A 24222-nucleotide genomic window follows, 5' to 3' on the forward strand; every position below is an offset into this window, starting at 1 on the left:
GACAGGTGAGTCTCTCCTGCACCTCCAGGTCCACTCTTTACAGTAAAATCCCATGTAGACAGTAAAAGTAACACAGCACAGACTGAAACACCGTTTAATTTCATACAATCGTCTTTTATTTCATATAGAGATAAAGAAATATATCTGAAAGCTAAAACAGAAAAGTCTGTGGAACAGCCACAGTACAGAAAAAGAGAGAGACTGTCATTAGTGTGAACAAGATCTGTTGGTGCAAAAGAAGGGACATGAGGGAAATGAAACTCGTGAAAACTATTTCTTTAAAAAGAAAAAACCATTGTTGATTGTGAAAACAGAGCAGAACTATCTGTAATCTGTCCTTCATTTTAGGGCGGGAAAACAGCTTTCATCTACAAAGCATGGACGCTGGTGTTACCCCACAGTCAGTGTTTTACCAATGAGACTTTAAAAAAACTTAAAAAACAAGTGTGTGGTAAATCTGTGGTAATGACGAGATACTGGTGAACAGGAAAAACACACATGAACCAGATGTGTCACCAAATTGCAATAAGAGCGTTTTACCGCTTGTACATTGGCCACTACAACGTAACAACCACCGACATCCTTCATTATCTTCACCTGTAGCCTCTCACCTCGGACTACACCGACTGTACACTGGCATTATTCATACAGACAGGATGCGACTGTGTGACGATGTTTGGAGCCGGAACAAAAGGAAAAGAAAGACTGGAGAGGAGAACAGGAATGGAGAGCGGAGGATTGGCTGAAGGCTCAATCTAAAACATCAGACTCCCAACGACAACGTTCCTTCGCTTTTTCACAGATGAAGTTACACAGCGTCACAGTTCATCTACAGGCGGCCATGTCAGAATGGGTTTTGCTGCATTGCAGGGGCCGGTTGCACGAAAAACACCTTAAGTTTTCTACTTAAGTCCGACACTTAAGGTTTAATTTCTCCTTAGGTGAGGGAGTTACTTAAGGCTGTTGCGCAATATCTCTTTAAAGGTTTCCTTAGATAAGGAAAAAAGTTAAGGAATTTACAGCAATGAAAGAGATTTTACAGCAGTAAATTTCTTCTGTTTCCATGGAGACCACTGATTTGAACTTTTGATACTTACTGGGAACTTTGGTTGCTAAGGTCTTTTGTGTGACAATTTTACTGACTTTAAGTGACTCCTTAATTTTAAGTCTAAGATTAGGAAGCTTAATTACTTAAGTGGAGAAGACTTAAGGTGTTTTGTGCAACTGGCCCCTGATATTTATTTTAAGATGCCAGCAGCTTAGCTAAAAAAAACATAATCTCCGTGGTAACTATCACGTGAAAGGTCTGAGACAATATAAAACTGGGATCTCTCTGCTACCGTCAGTATTTACTCTCAGTAAATGTTTGATGGCAGGAAGCAGGTTTCAGCTCAGCCTTCTCCTCACTGACGCTGGATCTGAACCAGCTCTCATCCCTGTGTCCATTCATCTGTGTAAATACTATCATTCATTCATCTATAATTAAAGAACGGCCCCGCTCATCCAACGTAAACATCGGCTCGCCAAAGTAAGAGCACAGAGAAATAAACGAGCAGAAGGAACGAGGAGAAACGCAGGATAGAACCCAGAGAGTTTCATCACACTAATATGGCTTATCACTTCCCTTATATAACACGTTTCCATCAGGTGAAAGGCACCTGCTTCTCATTGCTTGGATTTCATGAGTCAAAACTCAAACATGAGATATCTAATCTGAATTTGCAGTATTTGATGTTTTGATCTGGGACATGCTCCCGGATTAAAACATGAGCACGTTTCAATAACAGAGTGGTGACGTTTAGAAGGTCAGTGTTTTCTCAGCACATTTTACTAAACTGGAGACATGACAGACGCCTGGACGCCACTTCAGGGTTCCTGTATCGATGCTTTGGTTCTTCATTCATTATATTACGTTAGTAAAATTCAACTCCAGACACTGAGCCTGATGGTTTCCACAGAACCTCAGAGAGAACCCCACGGTGATGACGAGTCCGTCTAATATTAACTGCTGTATTCTCCAGAAATGTGAATACAATTTCTAAATGGCTTTTTATTGGGTGGGTGGTGGTGGGGGGGTCGTCTCAGGTTGTCAGTTAAAGGCACTGGCTTCCTGTAAAGACACAACAGCTGTCAGACCAGGGACGATCTGCAGCCTAATTCACTGAGCTTGTTGTCTCAGGAAAACTGTCAGTGACATTTAAAGGGGGAGGGACGGTGTTAAATACGAGCAGCAGAGGTTCATCCCTTCACTTTCTAACCACTTGGAAATTTTCATTTAAATTAAAAAAAGACATTTTCAAGCTTGTGATCACATGTTTGAAAATGTTCCATCGCCGTGATCGCAGCGTCGGAAACAATCGATGCAACTGACTCTAATCAACAGGGACAGGTGGGAAATTGGGAATTCACTGATTTAATTGTTACTATAACAGGATGCGACATCTGCAGTGATGATGTTGTACACGATGAATGAATCACTGACCTTTTGCTCTGCATAGAATTTATGAAACGTTTGAGTTTAAACACTTCAGCTGCCCATCAACCTGCCAGGAAGATGATTCAGCTCAGCTGTGTGACTTTATGCTTTTAGAAATGACAGATGTTTTGCACGTGCAAAGATGTGACTGGGAAACATGCATCAGACTGACTGCTGATCAATGCAGGCATCCTCTGTCTATGAAGGCGTTTGTCCTCATGAGTCAGTGTCTGACACGTCACAGATACAAGCTAAATCCTATAAATACCTGCAGTGTGTGTTAACCCAGCAAGGCTATTCTCTGCCCTCCTGCTGCACTTCATCACCCCTCTGTGTTTGTAATGGAGCCACATGACGAATAAAACCATGACAGACACTGACCACCTCCCTGTATATCATGCACTCGGATTACTGAAGAGCTATTCTTCAGATCCTAGAGGGTGGAAGTGTAAACGATGCAGGTCGACGCTCCAGGATCGGGCCTGAAATTAACTTAAAATTTATAAAACAAGAGGAATCATAATCACCATCCACAGATCTGTGTGTGAGTGTCATTCCATGAACATCGTCTTGTTAGTGCACAGAAAGTTTGGTTGTTTTTTTGATTTTGTTTAGTGATGAACAGACCAAGCGGAAAAAATAAAAATACCAAATTGTTCTCACTGAGCGACAATCTTGGGAATAAAAACAAACAAAAACAAAACACGGGTACACAGTCCATTTCTCTGCCTGCTGTTCCAGAGAGGCACCAGGCGGCAAATGGTCCTGGTCCGGAAAAACTCTTTCACCTGGCACTTCTTCAAATCTTGAAGTTTTGTATCGTAGTTCATCAGCAGGTCAGACCTGCAGCAGCTTCTTTATTGTGGTCCAGCAGCTGATGCTTCTCCTTCTTCCTCTGTCACATGTTTGGAACCAAACGCCTGTGTCACTTGCAGCCATTTTCCTTCTTAGCACTTATCAAACCGGTGCACCGGGAGTCGGCCTTTCGGCGAGAATCGAGACTTCGGCGTGAGTCTCTGTCGCTTTCCTGTAGCAGGCGATCAGAGAACAAGTATGGCTGCTCTGGGAAAGATTTACAAAAAGAATATTGTACACCCATGTTGTTATTTATTTAGAAACCAAGAGAAAGAGACATGAAGCGGTGGACAGAGCTCTGCGAGTTGGATTAGCTCCAGACAAGACAGGATTTCTGACTGACGTTCTCTGTTTGCAGAAAGAAAGAGGAGTTAAGTGTCTGATCTGCTCAACTACACCGAGCATGAACAACCAAAACGTCTGAACTGAAAGCACTGTACAGTCTCCGCCTCTCTGGGCTTCACCATGACATTGACAGAGTGTTTGTGAGCGCACGGTTGTGTGTATGAACTGGTCAAAGATGTGTGTGTTGGTGTGTGTGATACTGAGTGTATGACTAATCACTGTCACTGAATATATTAGTATACTAGCCGGAGACGCTGAACGCTAGTACTCGCCAGTGATGCCGAACGGAGCGTGGGCATCTGTACACGTGCGTTCTGTTTGTTACGATCTAGAAGGTGCGTCCTCGAAGCTGATGATGCTGGACTCCGGGTGCTGGGCGCCGCTCGCGGAGGTCGCTCCGCCGCTCTGTGACATCGAGGATGAGGAGGTGGAGGTGAGGGAGGCGCCGACCGGTCCCCCCGCTGGTCTCAACGCGGAGGAGGAGGAGGGGTCTCGCCCACCTGGTAGGAGTGGCTGTGTGTCAGTTCTGACCTCGTCCTCATCCTCATCTTCCTCGTCGTCCATGCTGGGCCAGGCCGACTGGTCCTCCACGCGCTTTAGACGCTCGTTCAGAGCTTTGAGCGCCAGTTGTCTGGGAGGAGGAGGGAAAGAGAATTAATCATTAATGACAGACACAATTTGTGATTGAGCAGCTGTGGGGTTCAGTGTCTCAGTCAAGGGCATCAGGTGATGGGCACGACATTAGCTCTAACGTTTGCCTGACATTAGCTCCAACGTTAGCCTGACATTAGCTCCAACGTTAGCCTGACATTAGCACCAACTTTAGCCTGACATTAGCTCTAACGTTAGCCTGACATTAGCTCCAACGTTAGCCTGACATTAGCTCCAACGTTAGCCTGACATTAGCTCACATTAGCACCAACTTTAGCCTGACATTAGCTCTGTTAGCCTGACATTAGCTCCAACGTTAGCCTGACATTAGCTCCAACGTTAGCCTGACATTAGCTCCAACGTTAGCCTGACATTAGCTCCAACGTTAGCCTGACATTAGCTCACATTAGCACCAACTTTAGCCTGACATTAGCTCCAACGTTAGCCTGACATTAGCTCACATTAGCACCAACTTTAGCCTGACATTAGCTCTGTTAGCCTGACATTAGCTCTCAGGTTAGCCTGACATTAGCTCCAACGTTAGCCTGACATTAGCTCCAACGTTAGCCTGACATTAGCTCACATTAGCACCAACTTTAGCCTGACATTAGCTCTGTTAGCCTGACATTAGCTCTAACGTTAACCTGACATTAGCTCCAACGTTAGCTTGAGATTAGCTCATATTAGCTCCAACATTAGCCTGACATTAGCTCACATTAGCTCTAACATTAGCTCTAACATTAGCGCTAACATTAGCTTTAACATTAGCCTGACATTAGCTCTAAACTGCTGGATGACACAGGTTTTTGGAAATAGTGGGGGTGGGGTCATTTGATCCGGACGGTCTGCGGGAGCTTTGTGATGGAGAGTCCATCTTCACATTCAAACAGAAGTTAATGTTCTTTTTTGAACTTGATTTTGTTCAGAAGACTTTAAATCGGCCTGCTGAAGAAAACTGAAGTTGTAAACTTTAAGTAAAACATTTAAGAAGTCATTTAGTATCGACTCTGTCTTTCTTTGATGTAGCAGGAGAAATTTTTCAGTTTTACTTCAGCGTAATCGATCATACAATTTACTCTCATGTGGCTCAATTCTCCTCTCTCACTCTATTTTGAAAAATGCTTATTTTAGAAGTGATTCTTCCCAGGGATGCAGCACATCCTGAAATATGTGGACATATTTTAGTTGGAGACGTCACTGCTCGCCCTCCCCCACAGCACTCGGACTACTGACCTACTATCTACTGAGCATTTTATAACTCGGGTGAGTTATAAAATGTTTCATGGATTTCTTGATGAAACTACAAGAGACTGTTCATAAACAAATTGTGGCGCACAGACAGAAGTCCTATATTTTATCAATTTGCTTCAAATACTGAACCTCAAATTCAATCCTTTGTCAGAGATTGAGATGGTGGGACGTGTCTGGAAGCAGTTGGATTATGAACACGTTTCAAATCATCTGTAGTTCTAATAATATTCCTGCAGATGTAAATTCAACCCTTAAAGGGGAAAACAACAGCTGCTTTGTTAAGTGTCCTCCTTTAAATCAGACTGAAAAAGTTCTCAACTACTGTAGTTAGTTAGTAATAAAAAAAACACACACTTTTTTAAGATGGAGGAATGAAACACATCATTTGTTGATTAAATCTCCCTCTCATCCTGGCGAAGTACCAGTTATTCTTTAAATCATCACCACGACGTTAATTTCCCTTTCAGCTCTCAATCAGCAGCTGATCATCAATCAAGCATTCAGCCGCAGCCTCAGCTTCACTCGCATGGCGGCCATGTTTGATGTGTGTCAGAGGAAGGAGACACTGAACAGAAGATGAGTCGTGATGCAGACTGAGTTGTAATGAAACCAGTTACTGGAAGGAAGTTCACACTACACACAGCTGAGCAGCTGAGCGACGAGTCAACAAACTGACCCCAGAGGGAAACAGCAAGTCTTTCACTGTTCTCTAATATGTTTCTCATGATAAGTATAAGGTGAGTGTGTGTGTGATTGTCACACTCTGGAACAGGAGCAGAAATTATGCCCCTGACAGCTTGAAAGTAGGAGTTAGTGAGTGTGACAAAAAGTGTGTGTGTTGTAGAGTGAGAACATGTGTGAACTGTGTGTGGAGGGGGAGAGAGAGAGAGAGAGAGAGAGAGAGAGACAGAGACAGAGAGAGAGACAGAGACAGAGAGAGAGACAGAGACAGAGAGAGACAGAGAGAGAAAGAGAGAGAGAGAGAGAGACAGAGACAGACAGAGAGAGACAGAGAGAGAGAGAGACAGAGACAGAGAGAGAGACAGAGAGAGACAGAGAGAGAGACAGAGAGAGACAGAGAGAGAGAGAGAGAGAGAGAGAGAGAGACAGAGAGAGACAGAGAGAGAGAGAGACAGAGAGACAGAGAGAGAGAGAGAGAGAGAGAGAGAGAGAGAGAGAGAGAGAGAGAGAGAGAGAGAGAGAGAGAGAGGCTCCGCAAACCTTCCCTGAGTAAATACAACAACACTGTGTCTCTGCTGCTTATTAACTGTAAGGGTGTGTGTGTGTGTGTGTGTGTGTGTGTCTGTGTGTATGTATGTGTGTCTGTGTGTATGTGTGTGTGTGTGTGTGTGTGTGTGTGTGTGTATGTGTGTGTGTGTGTGTGTGTGTCTGTGTGTATGTGTGTGTGTGTGTGTCTGTGTGTCTGTGTGTATGTATGTGTGTGTGTGTGTGTGTGTATGTATGTGTGTATGTGTGTGTGTATGTATGTGTGTGTGTGTGTGTGTGTGTGTGTGTGTGTGTGTGTGTGTGTGTGTGTACTTCTTATACTTTCATAAATTCTAACCAATACAGGGTTTTTAATGACGATGGTTTGATATATTATTTGACAGTATTCTGCTGATGAAAGTCATGTGATACGAGTGAAAGCTCCAGAATAGTTACTAAATACACGGACAACTGACACAAGGGGAGTGACTCACACCGTTTGTGTGAGTCACTCCCCTCTGGCAGGAGGCTGCGTCCATCAGGATCAAAACCTCTCTCCACAAGAACAGATGTCATTCTGCACATTGAACATATTCTTATTGTATATATTTATACTTTTGTTTAATATTTCTTCACATTTTTTACTGTAAATATTTTATTAAATTGTTAATTTATATTTAAGCTTCCTGCCCTGCAGTACTTTCTTGTTTTGTTTCTATTCTTTTCTTTATGTTTGTTGTTATAAACCAAAATTCCCTGAACGTTAAAAACCTTCTCGTCAATAAACCAGATTCTGACTCTGACTGTATCAGATCAGTGTGAGCATGTGAGCACGCAGGTGTAAATGTTTAACGCTCTGACTCACCTCCTCCTCTCGGCGTCCTGTGGGTCTGTCCCCGGCAGGCTGATTGTGATGGAGGACGGCGCCCCCACGTCGTATCTCTTCACCATCTTCCTGCACACCTTTATCTTCACCAAGGCGGCGTGGACCAGTCCCGCCAGCAGCCCCACGGCCGGCTGCAGCGCCTCAGGGAAGAAACTTGCAAAGGCAAAGTGGTCGGACATGTCCCCGCGGCCGCGGCTGTGCCTCTGGTAGAAGCGCAGGTAGACCCAGCCGGACAGGGCGCCGTAGCTGTACGCAGCCAGCGGGGCGGAGCTCTCGAGCAGCCCGGACAGGCGCAGTAAGGCCAGGAGGAGGAGGACCAGAGCTGGCGCTGCTTTGAGCCTCACCTGAGATGAGAAATGAGAAAAATGTAGCTCTTGTGAACAAGAATGATCAGACAAAGAGGCAGCTACTGGTCTGACCACCGCCGCTGCCAGTTCCCAGAATTCACTCAACTCAGCTGGATTCAGGAATGGGAACACCAAACAATAGCTGATTACATGCCAGGGTGGCGGGCGGGAGTCACATCAACATGTACAGGCGTTCTGATGAACATTTCCTGACCCGCTCAGCTGAGACGAGAGAGACTGAGAGACGTAACCCAGTTTTATACAAACACACAAAAAGCAGCAAAAGCCAAAGTAATGGCAGCTCCAGCAGAGGAGCCTGGGAGCTTCAGAGATGTGACATAATGTGTGTTACAGCAAAAACAATAAAGCGTTAACTGGATGCTGAGTGTACACCGCTGCAGAGGAGCATCAGATTTAATCTTCAAATGTAAATGAACAGATCAGCTGTCGTCAGTATTTGAAGGAGAATCACATGTTTAACCAGAGAACAAACACTCACAGGCCTGTCAAACACTGGCTTATGTGGCTTCAATAAACCAGCATGATCAGTTGGTACATAGTTCCCCCCCCCCCCCTCTGTGCACCGCCTCCTGAGCCGCACAAACCCCAGAGCAGAGATGTTTTTCATCCAATGCTGCTCCTTCTTTTCTCCAAACACACCTTTGGTGATGCGGCCGATCGTCTTGACTTCCACAGTTTCGCTTCGTGACATTTCAGTCAGTGGAAGTTTGAAGCTGGAAGCACTCTGATATCTTTTTATAGCCTCTGCTGCTTTGTTTGTGTCAATTAGCTTCATGTGCAGATGCTCAGAGGAGCTTGTGGTGGGTTCGAAGGGTCAGAGAGTTTCGTAATATTGTAATTCTTGCAGTAATCAACAGAGACAATATGTTTGTGGACATTCTCAGGCAGGAGACATTTCAATGCTGAAGCTTTGCAAATTACAAAATGTACTGTTTACAGACTTGAATGTGACTGTTTCTGTTTTTACTTCACTGATAAAAACACATTGATTTTTTTCCTGAATGAGGGATTTTAAACTTACAATCAGAGTGTCTCAGATTTCCTTTTGACTCCAAACCAACTCCATGAACTTCCTTCACAAAGAAAACTGGAGAGTCTTTGTTTCTTCATTTTCACTCGACTACTTTCCCTTTCCTTGAAGAGCAGCTGATTTTTTAACTTCAACGTTACCAGTGTGACTGTTTTTGACCCAGTGCAGCATCTAACCTTTTTCTTTACATGTATAAATATGAGCTCAAATTGCTGTCATGTCGTATATGTGGTATTTTATGTTTAATGCTGTATTTTAATCTGCAGTGTGTTTGTATGGCTGCTATCCCGGGCAAGAGACTTTTATCTTGATGGGACTTCCTGGTAAAATAAAGGAAAATAAAGTAAATACTTCACTGATTGACGCAGAGCAACAGGTCGTGTGTACCTCAAGGCAAACCGGCACTTTGTCTTTACACTGGAAAATCTTCAGTATCGATTCCGAAAATCTGAGTAAATTTAAACTAACTAAACAAAGTGCATTTCATTTTATTTTCCAAATGTAACTGGGGGCATCGTGGATGTGAGCTGGCCTTATTCTGACGATCTTGTACATTCTCAGTTTAACTCCTCACTGGTGTATTGCTCTGGTGTTATTTACAGAGGAGCATGACCCCTGCCAGAGATGAAGTCTGTTATCTGTGTGAGCCTCACCTGTGGCACTCTGAGGACTGTAGTATCCCCCATGGTCTGCTTCAGCGCCACCAGGACACCTCCGAGGAACCCGGCTGCTCCGTGGACCCGCACAGCAAACAGGAAGTCCAGGTCAAAGGTGGCCACGTAGGTGAGGAGGTAGGAGAGCCCTGCCAGGAGGCCCGCGGACACATTAACCACTGCGAAAAAGATCAGGAGCTCCAGAGCGCCCCACAGAGGCTCCAGCAGGCGCCCACACGCCATAACTGTCCCAACATTGGCCACCACCCCCCAGACATGCTGCTCCACCACCCCGTGGGTCACCAGTGTCCACACCCAGAAGTTGGGTGGAAAGAGGTAGCCCGGCGTCACCCCTAGGGCGTACGGAGTGTCGACGGCCCATGACAGCAGATAGAGGAGCACCACCACAGCACTTATACTCTTCACCACCACACTGGTGCTGGCCAGAGCAGCCAGGAAGTGCTGCCGTGCCACCGGCAGGTAACGATTCATGGTAGTCTGTTGTGAAGAGGATCCTTCTAGAGGGGATCGAGACGGCAGATGCAGCAGATGTTGGATGCTGGTGTGAGATTAACAATGCCAAGCAGAACAGGTGACACCTGGGAGTCCTGTCAGCATCAGAATCCACACCTCTCTGTGAGCCTTCATCCGGGACACTGTCTCTCAGCTGGGTGGAGATACCTCAGGTGATCAACTCAGTGCAGGTCTGTTCTTTCTGATCAGCTCTGTCAGTCTTTATATCAAAAATCAATACGTGAACTATGTCTAAGTTTCTGTAACAGTCAAAGAGTTGAGGAGACAGAGCGAGCGTCTGATCCTTACTGGGTAACAAACTTTGCACCGCAGCAGATAAGCAGCCTGGAGCCGTGATAACCTTAGAGAGGAGATATTCTGATCCTGCTGCCGAGCTGGCGACCTTCAGTCGGCCTGGACTTCACAACAACCCGCCACCGGCTCTCAGAGGGCGGCAGCGGACAAATATGCAAATCCTGAAAGGAATACACCTGAGTACCTACTTGTTCAGAGGAGCTCGGCTGCACTAGCTTGTAAACACAGGACAGCTAATGTTAGCTAGCTGTCAAACTGACACCGTCTTGAGTTACGTTGATTTACACCCGCCGCCGAGGAGCGGGAGAGGTTACGTCTTCGTTTGACGGTAACACGGAGCAGTTAGCTGCGGTACAACCCGATCGATCACACCGGCCCACGGAGCTCCAGTCCCGGTCCTCTCTCGGCCCGGTGACTACCGGGCTAGCCCGAGGATTTCCCGTAGTTAGCAACAGGCCTCCAAAACAATGTTGGACACGTTTCTGGACCCGCGTCGACTCGAGAACAACTCACAGGTTTTCTAAAGTCCCTCCGCGTCATTCGACGGTTTAATAGTTCCTCTGTGTTTTCAGAGCCGGTCGGCGGAGAAATGTATTTTATGTTAGCAGGCACTCCTCCTCCCAGTTACAGCACTCAGATACTGCCCTGCGCTGTCTGCCACCGTCATCAACAATCAGGGAAAAAACGTCAAGTCACGTAACTTTCGAGCACCAGAGCATGCTGGGAAATAGAGTTCTCAGCAATGGACGTCTGATTCACCCCAGTCCTCCACGCTGGCAACAAAAAATAAGTTTAGTCAGGTCAATTAAATAAATAAATTAATGAATAAATACAGCCATAAAATAAATCCTGAAATAAATTAGGTAATATATGTAGAAATATATAAAAAATGTAAATATAAATATATAAGTGAGTCAACAAATAAACAAATGAATAAATACAAAAAAATAAATGATAAGCTGAATAACTGATTCAGTGCTGTTCTGGGGCTGTTGTTTTGGTCTGAATCTGTGAAGTAACCACGCCCCCTCGTTTGAGTATAAATAAATTAAATAAAAAGAGCTGGGAAATAAATTAATTTTAAGATTGAAGTCTCCCGAAATAAATAAAAATGACATTTTTAAAATAAAAAACTATTTATTGATTTATGTATTCATTTATTTATTCATTTATATAGCTATTAATTTATTTATTGACTCACTTATTTATTTATTTTTACATTTATTTATATATTTTCTACATTTATTACCTAATTTAGTTGTTTCAGGATTTATTTCATGGCCGTATTTATTCATTTATTTGATATTGATTTAGATGGCATTCCACGCCAAGTTTCATACATATGATCAACCTTGTTTGATATTGCACAGGCTGCTTACACACACACACACACACACACACACACAACACATGACCAGCCAATAACGGGCTATAACATTCTGAAAGGAGCCATTCTGCATGAGTGCTTTTATTTTTCAAACATCACAGTACTTCAACTCCTCTATACAACACGACACACCTTTAAACCTTTTTCACTGCTTATACAACAGTTTGCATTTTTCATCTCGCTCACTTTTTTCCATCTCATCATTCTACTTCAACTGCTTCTTCACACAGATTCAAACAGCAACACAGTTTAGCTTCAGCTTGTACAGAAGCAGCAGTTTCTAGTTATATTTACCATAGGAATATAATTGATCAGTTTAAAATGTGTAATTAGCACATTTAATCTGTAAACAAGCTGTGCCTTTTGTGTTTCCACAGCACAATTATACTCTGATAACAATACAGTGAATAAAACACAGAAATAATACAGATGCATTCAGTTCATTCTGAACAATCAGAACTCACAAGAAGACAAATCACACAGAATCAGGCTGTAACAGGGACACAGACTGAACAGCAGCCTTCACTACAGAGAGATAAAGATCACACACGTCACTGAATATGAAGATTTAAAAAGAGACAAATGTGATAATATTCATTCCCATTGTGCTTCATGTGTGTGCAGTTTGCCATAAACTACAGGTCAGAAGTCTCAGAACAAACTCATGATGCAAAGGTAAGATGTAAACTTCCCGAAGTAAAAAAACAAAAGTTTAGTTCGTCTGTTCAGCTGCTGGATGAGACAAAAAAACAGATTAACTTTAGTTTTTTATTTGTTCTATGTTTTAATCGGAGAAACACTGAGACATTGAATTATGTTCATTGAAATACCAGCTGGAAACACTGCGGTGTTTTAAATCTTTTGACCTGAAGTGCACTGATGACACCTTTGCACTTAACTTGTGCATAAACAAACTCTCAAAATGATCGTACAAAGCTGCTGCTGCTCTGTTCAGAGTTCTGAGTTCTTACCAGTCAAACACCGAGTTATTCCTCTGTGTCTCTGGCTGATTAATTTGATTTGGAGGAACAGCTGTGCTCTGAAGTCTAATAGTGGCAGTCAATCGTTGTGGCTGGTAAATGACAGTAGTAATGGAGCTAATGAGCTCTAATGAGTCAGCTGTCTTTGCAGCCAAATCTCTGTGTTCAGGACATGAATCAATGAAACTAGATAATCCTTATTATCATTCAAACATTTTACGCCTCTCAGTGGAAACAGAGGTCAGTGCATCCATGATGTTCTGGGTGGAGTGAACCGTATACGACACCACCACCAACACCTGTTGGTATCTGATCTATTTGGATCTCAGAGCTTTTAATTTGACAGTTACAAGTTCTGTAAAGGTCAGTTAATCTACCGAGGTGTCCTGCTCACTCAGACCACTTACTGAGGATACTGAAGATACTGAACCCAGACTCCACCCTCCATGCTATATCCCATTGATCTGACATGGACAGGATGATGATGATTCTTTAATCTACCGATAAATAAATAGAAGAAAATTAATTCAGCTCAACTAGTTTTAGCTTCTGGCCTGATTTCTGCTTTAAAGAGTGTATTAATTTAAAAAAAGAGAAAGTTCTCTGTAAAAAGTTTCAGCTGTACGTCTTGTCTTTAAAAAGTGCCATGTTTGTTTTTTTCCTTCCCTGCTGTAAGAGCATTAATTACAAGCGTTTGATTCCTTTAGTGTCAACGTTCATCTCTTCTTCAACATGTAAAACATTAAAACCACCAAATATCATGTTCTCATTGTTGTTCTTATAAATAAATGAACAGAATAAAGATCTGAAGTTTCAGCTCTGTCCAGAGTTGATCTCAGATTCTGACTGATCTGTGAGTGTTAGATTATTTATCCGGAGAACAGAGAGAAACAGGAGCGTCAGGCGTCTGCTTCAGTCACCGTGCTGCTCTGATCGTAGGTGAGTTTTGAGATGACGTGGTTGTTGTGGTTCAGGCTCAGTTGTCTGTGTGCGTTTGTGTGTGTGAGTCTGCTGCTGCTGTTAATATAAAGAAATTAGGAAAAGTTTTATTTAAAACGTTTCTTTTTATTTACAAACTTCCAAAAAAAGCAAAAAAAAAAAAGGATCTAAAAGTAATCCAAGGTCATACACATTATCCATCGATACACTACACAACAGGCTTTGACTGGAGCCGATCCTCAAAGACAGCAGCTTTAATCTTCTCCTCGGCTAAAATGGAATTCAGTCGGCTCGGCTCGTCCGACCGGATCGATTCGTATAAATAAATATGTAAATTCAAGTAGAAAGCTGTGAAATAAAAGAGCTGACAACCAGACAGTTCGACACCGAGGGAACTCGCTCGTCTGCCGTCACGACACAGATGGACATTTCTGATGATATGATAATGAACGACAAAAAAATAAAAATAAAAAGGAAAGAAAAGAAAAGCACTTGATATAATTCTTTCTTTTCTGCTAACGAGTGGTTGGACCGCCTCAGGTTCTGACTCATTACCTGTGAATGATCTTCACTTACATGCTCACAAATGGCTCATTTTATTCTAATAAAATACTGAGAACATGCAGGAGGTTCTGATGAAGCTGAAAATCAAAAAGTTCCTGATGTCCTTCTTTTCTTTTCCTCGTGATCAACAGCTGATCAGAGTTATCGTAAACAGGATGTGGTATTTACTCCATCCTTCTTAAAGTTCTCTCCTGGATATTAATGTGACAGTAACGAGCGACTGGTTGGTCCACATGTAAGTTCTGCACAGGTTCACATGTACTGGGTCAGACTGGCAGATCGTCACTTCTTTAAAACAAAACGCTAAACACTAAAGACCCAAGCGTTTTCCATCTGCAGTAACAACAATAATAAAATGAGCATCAAAATTTTACAAACAAGATAAAGAAAAGCAACAAAAAAGGAGATCAAAAAAAAAAAACAGTACAAAAATAAAAATGAATAAATATGCACCGTCATAAATAAATTAATTTGGTAAATTCAAACATTGTAAAAAGAGGAGAACGAAAATGAAACATGAGTAAACCAACGAAAACATGGAAGAGAGAGAGAACAGGAAACGCTTCGTCCACAGAGCTGCTGCTTCTTAAAGCTGCGGCCATTTTTTATTTTTGGAGGAGAAGATTTTCTACAGGAGGACAGAGCCGATCGCGTCGATCGGTTTGTGATCGATCGCTACAGCAGAACGATGGGTTGTGGTTTATCTGAAGGGAACTTGGTCACATGATGAAGCTCGTCGTCTACAGATGTACGTCTCTTTTACAGTGCAGTGCGGTGAACAGCGCCACCTGCAGCTCAGACAGAGAGGTGGATATGTGCGTCTCGTGCTGAGGCGGATTTTAATTTCGTTATTTGGTCTCTTTAAGACACGACCCTCTCCTGCGGAGGTTTGTTGATGTGCTCGTGTGATTTCTCGTTTTGGCAAAGCTACACCGTCTCTCCAAAAGAAAAAGAAAATAAAGGAAAGAGAATCAGTTTGGTTTCACAACACGACCTCTGTTCACAAAATATGATGAGACCGAGAAAGAAGAACAGAGGTGGAGTCTGTGTCAGAACGAACCGAGTAACAAGTTTCTATTTACTGATTTTCTTTAAACGATTCCTTTTGAACCCTGAACGACACGACGCACAGACACGGACAGAAAGAACCACACAAGCGAAACCAAAACTCGGGGGTTGCGAGCTCAATTCCTCCGGGGTTTGTACGAATACATATATAGGCTTGAGTGAGTGTTTTGCATCGTTTGTCTCTAGGCTACAGTAAGACTGTGGGTGAGATTCAGAGAGTCCGTCTCTCTTCACCTCTCCTCTCTCACAGCTAACATTCAGAAAGATGGAGGCAAAAAGGCATTTTCTGTTGGTAGTTTCTCCGCTACGAGGACGACACCTCACTGGAACACAGTTTGTTTTTTCTCATTTTCACCTGGTTGTTTTTAGGCAATCGTTTTTTCTTTAAAAAGTAAAAGAGATTACATAAATAGAAAATACACACACACAAAGAAAGAAAAGAAAAATCAGATCTTCCCACGTCTGACGCCTAAAGAGGATTCTTTTGAGAAAGGCCTGGTTTAAAGGCATTTGATTGAGCATACATTCTTTCATTAGAGCGTAAAAGTTTTCACCTCGTCCTCAAAAAGCCTCAAATGCTTCTTCAATAATTCAAGATCCCCAGAAGACCCTTTCTTTTTGTTTTATTTCTACATTACCCCTGTCCTGGCAGTGAATCATTAACTCCAATCAAAATGCTTTTTCTAAAACGTCCGTTTGAACTTTGAACCTTTAACCATTTGAAGAAATATTCAGTAGCAATATTTGACAAGTGACAAAGAAAACCATTTCAGTTACTGATATTTAACAAACGTTTCTACCTGCTAACTTCACTATCAAACCTTTTTTTTTGTTTTTTTTCCGTTCTGACGTCGTCAGTTAATTAGCTGAATAAAGCAAAGGAGTCTGGACAATTAGCAAAGCTGCAGAACTAGAATCTCTAAAGTCAACAGTACAACTAGTGGCCGTGTGAGGTCACTGCAGGCCCACGATCAGCAGGACTCAGTCCAGTGATTAGTATCAATGCCAGTATTGAACAAAAACAAACTTGGAAGCCCAAAGTCCTCGACTCTCCTCCTCGTCTCTCTGCTGCTTTTTACTTCCTGATGTTTCTTCTTCAGGTGTCGCTCTGTGTTCACACTGTTTCTCCACGGCAGAACGGACGAGACGCTTCGGGGGCTCAGTCGTCATCACGTTTAATGTCTGTATTCGGTTTCCCTGGCGACGCCTCGGGTCGTGTGACTCCTGACAGACAGGACGCCGTCCTACTGTGACGATCGTTAAATTGAATCAAGCAGCTTCGTGATTCGCCTGTCAGTGTCCCCTCACCTCGATGACATCGTCGTCGTCGTCCGAGCTGCTGGCGCCGCTCACGTTCCCGCCGTTCATCAGAACCGGGCCGCGGTGGCCGTCAGAGCGCGCCGACGGGGAGAAGGAGGAAGGGGAGGACGAGGAGGAGCTGGAGGCGGCGGTGGGAGGATACTGGGACAGGAAGCTGGCTCCGGCCGGACCGGGAGTGGCAGCCGGTCCTGGCAGCCCCCCCGGCAGCATGGACCCCGTGTAGAGGCTCGCCAGAGACTGACTGTAGGAGAGGGGGAAGCCTGGGGGGAGCATCCCGGCCATGCCCGCCATGCTCGGGCTCAGCATGAAGGGCGGCAGGGCGCCAGGAACCAGACTGGCGGCTTTGACTGATGAGGAAGAGGAGGATGGAGAGGAAGATGAGACGGCAGTAGCGGTGGTCGTCGTTGATGAGGTGCCGGAAGAGGAGGCGGGGACAGCGCCGGCTCCGCCCAGGCCAAACAGGTCTGCATACATGTACCCGGGGTCCCCCAGCTGAGCACGGGGGGGCTGGAAGTAAGGCGAACCCGCCCCCGCAAACAGCGGGTGCCCAAGTGACCCGCTCAGCATGGTGGGGTTGAGGCCCAGCGGGGGGAGGCCGTAGCCCCCGGGGAAGGGGAAGCCTGGGGGGGCCAGAGGAGCCGAGGAGTGTTTGCCCGCAGACAGCTGCTTGATGGGACGCTCCTCCGCCGCCGGGCTGGGGGCTCTGCGCTTGGAGCCGGTTCTCAGGTCCTGGGGGGCCGTGGGGTCAGAGCTGGGCTGGACCGTCACAGAGGCGTCATGGTGGCTCCAACCGCTCCCGCTGCCGGCGCCGTTGGTCTGAAGGAGTTTGGTGGAAGGCAGGTTGTTCACGGTGCTCGCCGCCGCCGCAGGTTGAGTTGTGGCGGCACCGGCTCCTGTTGCTGCCGTGTAGCGCTGCAGCTCGTTGATGATCTCTGGGCTGTCGGGTGAAAGAGGGCGGGGCACGCTCTGCTTCTTGTCAGGTGACGGACAAGTGTCACTGCCATTGGTTAAAGCCTCCAGAGGCGGAGCCTGCGAGTCTGAGAGGAAGGAACAAAGGATTAAGAAAGAATAACGTGTCAGTGATATTTTCTCTTCAGTTTGTATGAAAACAGAAGAAGAGTTTAGTCCTGGCGTTGACTCCTCCCACCTTTGGGCGGCGCCGTCGAGCTCTCCTCTGCCGTCTTGGCCTTATTAGCTGCTCTGATGGCAAAGATCCGACCGTCAGATGTTCTGATGTAAGTCCCTGAAACAGCGGCGGGAAAAATAATCAGTTCACACGGAAACTTCAGTCTTTTCTTTCTGACCTGAATCATTTAATGACTTTATTTTATTCTTTCACAAACTGGTTCATAGTTTTTTCTGACGAGTCCCGAACACAAAGGTCGTGTAGATGCTTCAACAATGAACTGAGGATTGTGGGTAAATTCATAACATTTTTATTCTGGTTTTGTTGTTTTAAACATGTTTTATGTTTTTTCTTTTCATGTGAAGAACTCGGTGCAGGTCCGTTTGTTTTGTTGTAAAGAACTTTGTGCTGCATTTCCTGTATGAAAGGTGCTTTACAAATAAAGTTTTTTATTGTTATGTTTTATTTATTTTTATTTTTCTCTTGATTGTCTTTGGTGTTTTTCGTCGGTGTTTTCTAGACTATTAAAGAAAAAGATGAAAGTGGCCGATCATCATGGTGTGCAGTGACTCGTTACCTTTGGTGCCCCTGATGACGTGGATGCTCTCTCCAGCTGTGATCCTCGCCTGCACATCTGTCGAACTGTTGGTGCCTGGAATCACGATGTCTAAAGCACACAATTTGACAAATGAAAACTTTGACTTTTCTTTAATTAAAACCACCATAGAAGAAGATGCTGAAGGAGGGACGGGGTGGTGGCATGAAAACAGAAGTAAAAAGCACAATAATAAAACAGATAATATCTAATTTATGTGCAAAGATTAAAAGATTCGATGAGAATAAAATGGAGGTTAATTAGGAATTAATTGTTTTCCTACCAGTCGTCGTGACGATCTTCTGCACAAACACTCCGGCCTTTTGCAGACAGTTGACCGGGAATCCTCCGAGGCTGGATCCGGATGAATTGTTGCCGGGGGCGGAGCCTGCAGACGTCTGGCGGGGCATCACGGGAACCGGGGTTGACTGGGCCGTCCGGACGCTGGCCACCGGCTTCTCCTCAGCACGGGGGGGGGGACGCCTGAGGAGTTTAGAGTTTGTTTTTACATGTCACATAGACTTGATCATCAGTTTAGTGTTAAACTTTAGACTGAATTATAATCTGAATCTTTACTGTGTTCTCTTTTACGTCACTTTCATCTGTTACTTGATTTGAAATAGAAAAGGAAACATGAACTAAACGTTTATTTTCCATCAGGTGAAATGCTGTGAGTCACTGACCAGTTCCTCTGGCTGAAGGCGGGGATGTTGGTGAGGCTCTGGTCACTGGCAGGGTAGTAGTGGGCGTAGGAGGGGCGGGTGTACGGCACCGACGCCCTCTTCTCCTCCTCGTAACCTTTCTTAGCAGCCGACTTCTCGGCGCTGCTCAGCTTCAGCTCCCTGCGGTCCATCAGCAGCGACTCGTGGGGGAACGGTTGCTGGAGGAGAGAGAGACGTGACATGATTTAACTTTGCTTCATAAAGTCAACTTCAGTTTTTACTCATAATAATAATAATAAACTTTATTTATAAAACACTTCAAATACAAAACATAATAAAAACGAGGGCGAATAGAAGGACAATAAAAAAAGACAATAGAAAGACAGAAGATGAAACAACGTGTGAATGAAATAAAAACCAGTGGCGGTTACTTCAGCGTTACCTTGGTGATCAGGTGAGGGTAGAGGTGCAGCGCCTTCCTGAGGACGCTCTCCGTGCCGTCCTGGGGCTGCAGCTGGACCTGGGAGGGGTCCGGCTCCTCCTCCACGAAGTGAAGAAGAGACTCCACCTCCCTCCGGGTGAAGGTCAGCACAGGGTTCAGGTCGTCCACCACCCGGTCTGACGGAGAGAGAGAGAGAGAGAGAGAGAGAGAGAGAGAGAGAGAGAGAGACAGAGAGACAGAGAAAGGAAGTGAGACGGCAGCAACAGCACTTGAGACAGTTTACTCTGTCAGACAAGAAGTGGTTTAAACACACAGCTGATTAGTGTGTGTGTGTGCGTGTGTGTGTCTTTGTGTGTGCGTGTGTCTGTGCGTGTGTGTGTGTGCGTGCCCGTCTGTGTGTGTGCGTGTGACATCTATGTTTTTATTGTTTTTTCATTTGAAAATTAAAGTTTTTAACATGATTTTATTTATTATATATTAATATTGTTTTTAGTTTATTTCAAGTCATTTCTTTGTTGAACTTTGTGCATCATTCCTCGTAAGAAAGGTGCAAATAAAGTTTATAATTAATGTTATTATTATTACTATTAAAAGGTCAATTAAAAATATAGAAAACAGAGATCTAAATGCATCTCATGTGTATCAGGTTTATATTCAGTAAAAATGACAGAATTAGGAGAAGGCATTTGAGGATGTTCAACTATGGAACAGTTTTTAGTTGCTGAGCCTCGTCATGCGCTCACAGCTCACCTGACATCCCCTGTTTGGAAATCTGCCGGTCGTAGATCTTCTTCTCCAGCGTGAAGTCACACACCAGTCGGTAGATGTGACACGGCTTCCTCTGACCGTAGCGGTAGACGCGGCACACGGCCTGGGCGTCGTGACACGGGTTCCAGGAGGCGTCGAACACCACCACGCGGTTCGCCCCGATCAGGTTCACGCCCAGACAACCGGCCCTGAAGGACGAGAGAGGGCGGCGATCAAACAGCTGGCTCCAAGCGGCCGCATGTTTTAATATTTTAAATTCATTAATATCTTTGCTGAGAGTGGAAGTGTCACCTGGTCGACAGCAGGAAGACCCAGGCGGAGGTGTTGGATGGATCGTTGAATTGGTTGATCAGTCTCTCTCTCTCTGAGGCCGTGGTGCTTCCATCCAGTCCTTGAACACATCACACCAACAACACAGATTCAAAACAAGCAGCAGCAGCACAAAGTCGCTTCAACACCAGTTCAGTCCTTCGTCATTCATTAGCAACATCAAGCAGAGTGTCTCGTCATCTTAAAACACCCCGCGGCTTCACTACACTGTGCGACTCTGATTCTCCACCTGCTGCTACATGGAATCTACAGCTGAAATAAAAACAGGCGTGTGCAGAGGAAACACCTTCCACATCAAGATTTCATGTTTGTGAAAAAATAAGATTCAATAATTTACACGGAATTTATTAATCAAGAGAATTCTTTATGTCCCTGAAACACACACACACACACACCGACTCTTCTTGATGTTATGGAGACAGACCAGCAGGTGGCAGCACTCATTGTAAGTCAATGAGAGACGCAGCACCAGCAGCAGTCAGAAATACACTCAACATATACTACCAGATTTATAAAAGGTGTTTTAATCAGCTAAAACTCACTGACTCTGACTTCCTGTGAGTCAGAGGACGGATTTTAAAATCCTCCTCCAGGTCTGTAAAGACCTAAAGGTCTCTGGTCTGAACACATCCGGACCCCTCAGGTGATCTGGGTCAGCTTCACTCAGTGTTCCCAGAATCAGGAGCAGGTGAAGCAGCTGTTAGTTTCTCTGCTCCTCACCTGTGGAAGCAGCTTCCTGAACACCTGAGATCAGTTAGATCAGGGACTGAAACATCACTGTTCACTGCAGCTTATCAATAAATCACGTACACAACATCTTTTAATCTGCTGCATTTGAACGTCTTTCATCACTGCAACACTTCTCTTAAAGTGGTGTCCTGAGTTTCTCACCTGGTTTATATAAACTTTAAATATCTTTATTTATTCCTATTATAATTTAATGTCATCTTAATGTTGGTTTGTTAATCTCCATGCCTCTTTGAATCGTGTCTGAATGACACTGTAGAAACAAACTTCCCTAATAAACAACATATTCAGATTGTTTTTCACCATGTGTCAGTGTTTTAAATATTCAGCATATTGACTGCTTCCTTTAATCACAGTGAACGCCCACGTACTGTAGTAGTTGAGGTTGCGGACCCAGTTCTGATTGGGTCTGTCTCTGGACGTGTTGGGGGAGGGGGGCACCGCCCTCTTGGCCAAGAACTCCTCGATCACCGTCAGCGTGGACAAACTCTGACTGCAGGAGGAAGAAGCAGAGCTCAGAGCGCAGGCCTGAAGGATTCACCCAGGTTTGTCAATCATGAAATAAAGGTGCTTGAGTCTTCTTCTTCAGTCTCGTGTTCGATGTTTTACCTGAAGACGAGCAGCTTGTCTCCCTTCCTCACGCTCTCCTCTATCAGGTGGAACAGCATCACCATCTTCGCAGAGTTCTCCAGGATGCCGGGTTTGTAGTCGCACATGATGTCCTTCGCCTGAGCGTGTGAGAGGAGAGAGACGTTAAACATCACCTTTAAATTCGTAGCTCTGAACTTTATTTTGAAGTCTCAGTTGTTTTCTTTATGTTACAGGAAGTGAACGCCACAGCTCGACGTACCCATTCGTACGTGATGACCTGATTGGCTTTCTCCTGCAGCTGGTTGAGACTCAGTCCACCGATGGGGGTGGGGTTCTCCAGGGGCTTGGACTTCTGATTGGGTGCGGTCAGACATCGGGCGGGTCCCGTGGAGGTCATGTCATCCAGGTCCAGGTCCTGGTCGCTCGCCAGGTTTTCCTTCTGCAAGGCCTCGTACAGAATGTCCGGGTGGTTCCAGATCTGAAGGACGACAGGAAGTTGGCGACGTAAAAAACACGTCGTCGTGGTGACAATCGATGGATTCGCCAGGTGAAATAAATACGGAGGAATTTATCTTAATGTTGACGGAGATGTCGACAAGAGGAAACTCTTATTCTGAAGTTTATCTTCTAACTGCAGAAACAACGACTTCAATTTTATTATTATTCTCTCTCTCCTTCCAAACATCTCCTCTCTTTTATCTTTATTATTATATCTTTATTATTATATTATATATAATTTTTTATAGATTTTTAATATCCTCCCTTTTATTTCTGGTTCGACTCATGTTAATACGTCTCCTCTGTTTTAGTGTTCATTATTTTATCTTTATCTCTATCACTCAGTCTTCAGTGTTTCTTCACTTCCTGTTATTATCGTCTTATTTTTATTGTTTTAATTTATTACTTGGTCATTTATTGTTCTGTGTGTAAATGTTTCCTTTATCTCCAAACCTAGATTAAATAAATATGAAAGAGTGGTGCTTCATTATCCAGGCTGAGCTCCACACGCCGCCGCCCTCCTCCTCCTCACCTTGCAGCAGACACAGAACGCCTTCAGCGGGTTGAGGCTGAGCCAGCCGGTGTTTCCCGCCTCTCTGAAGCGGTTCATGAACTCGGTGTAGAGCGCCCTCTGCAGCGGCGACAGGCGGACCAGGATCACATGCTCCTCCTTCGACGGCAGCTGGTCCTTCAGGACGTCGTGGCCTCGTCTGCGGAGAAGACGAGTCCCAGTAAATATCTGTGTGTGAAGTTGTGTTTCCTGGACGGAGACTGTGGCTGTGTAAAGGCTCACCTCTGAACGAAGCCCTCCAGCAGACTGTGCAGGACGTGGCTCCGGTACCTCATCAGCTGGACGTCCTGCGGCGTGCTGTCCACACACTGCCCGTTCAGAATGGGACGCTCGAACATGTTACTGAACTCCTGCCGCGTACCTGAAGGACACACAGGGACAAACTGGAGTTAGTGATTGTAAAGCAGAACCACCTCCTCCTGGTCGTATCCCTCCGCCACTCAAACTAGTTCCAGGTTACATCCCTGTTTATCCAGAGAGAAAATATGAACCATTTGAGTGAAATTTCGTGTTTTGTGAGGTCAACACGACCTTGACCTTTGACCTTTAGCCACCTAAATCTCATCAGTTCATCCTTGAATCAAAGTGAATGTTTGTGCCAAATTTGAAAAAGTTCCATCAAAGTGTTACTGAGATATCGTGTCCAGGAGAATGAGACTGATGGACGACCTTAAAACAAAAAGCTAAAGTTCTGAAGCTGATCTGGAAAAACGCAGATCCTGCTCCTCACCCAGGAAGTCGGGCCGGACGAAGTCCACCATGCACCAGTACTCGATCAGGTTGTTCTGCAGCGGGTATCCGGTCAGGACCACGCGGCGGCGAGTCCGGATGTTCTTCAGAGCCTGCGACGTGCTGGCGTGACAGTTCTTGATGCGATGGCCTTCGTCACAGATCACCACATCTGGACCGGGTCGGGCCAGAGCCCTCTCGATACCTGGAGGAAGATGAGCGTTAATATGATTTTTCACACTCTTAAAACTCTGTCTCCCCCCCCCCTTCCTCCCCCTCCTCCTTCTCCTCTTCCTCCTCCTCCTTCTCCTCTTCCTTCCCCTCCTTCTCCCCCTTCTCCTCCTCCTCCTCCTCCT

General features: G+C 44.8%; 2 protein-coding genes across 2 annotated transcripts in view; both read right to left on the reverse strand.

Annotated features, from left to right (window-relative positions):
• Positions 1-93: 93 nt before the first annotated feature.
• On the reverse strand, positions 94-11206 carry tmem115 (transmembrane protein 115). The gene is made up of 3 exons (XM_023421725.2): positions 9722-11206; positions 7650-8014; positions 94-4307 (listed from the first exon to the last, which is right to left on the reverse strand). Exons 1-3 carry the CDS (start codon positions 10211-10213, stop codon positions 3998-4000), a joined length of 1167 nt encoding a protein of 388 aa, XP_023277493.1. The 5' UTR covers positions 10214-11206; the 3' UTR covers positions 94-3997.
• A 780-nt stretch (positions 11207-11986) lies between these two features.
• The window catches only part of LOC111666386 (helicase ARIP4-like), a gene marked incomplete at its 5' end in the record, with an annotated part of 22598 nt that continues 10362 nt past the window's right edge, over positions 11987-24222 (reverse strand). The window contains 14 exons of the mRNA XM_023421718.2: positions 11987-17844; positions 17955-18050; positions 18511-18600; positions 18812-19011; positions 19212-19408; positions 19633-19808; positions 20383-20588; positions 20692-20791; positions 21849-21970; positions 22087-22205; positions 22328-22546; positions 23099-23276; positions 23360-23498; positions 23868-24083. Coding sequence (XP_023277486.2) covers positions 16781-17844; positions 17955-18050; positions 18511-18600; positions 18812-19011; positions 19212-19408; positions 19633-19808; positions 20383-20588; positions 20692-20791; positions 21849-21970; positions 22087-22205; positions 22328-22546; positions 23099-23276; positions 23360-23498; positions 23868-24083 — 3122 coding nt within the window. The remainder of the gene's footprint in view (positions 17845-17954; positions 18051-18510; positions 18601-18811; positions 19012-19211; positions 19409-19632; positions 19809-20382; positions 20589-20691; positions 20792-21848; positions 21971-22086; positions 22206-22327; positions 22547-23098; positions 23277-23359; positions 23499-23867; positions 24084-24222) is intronic.

Source organism: Seriola lalandi, unplaced genomic scaffold (assembly GCF_002814215.2).
Source record: "Seriola lalandi dorsalis isolate HSWRI2012SDOR001 ecotype SW California unplaced genomic scaffold, Sedor1 jcf7180002054675, whole genome shotgun sequence".
Classification (NCBI taxonomy): domain Eukaryota; kingdom Metazoa; phylum Chordata; class Actinopteri; order Carangiformes; family Carangidae; genus Seriola; species Seriola lalandi.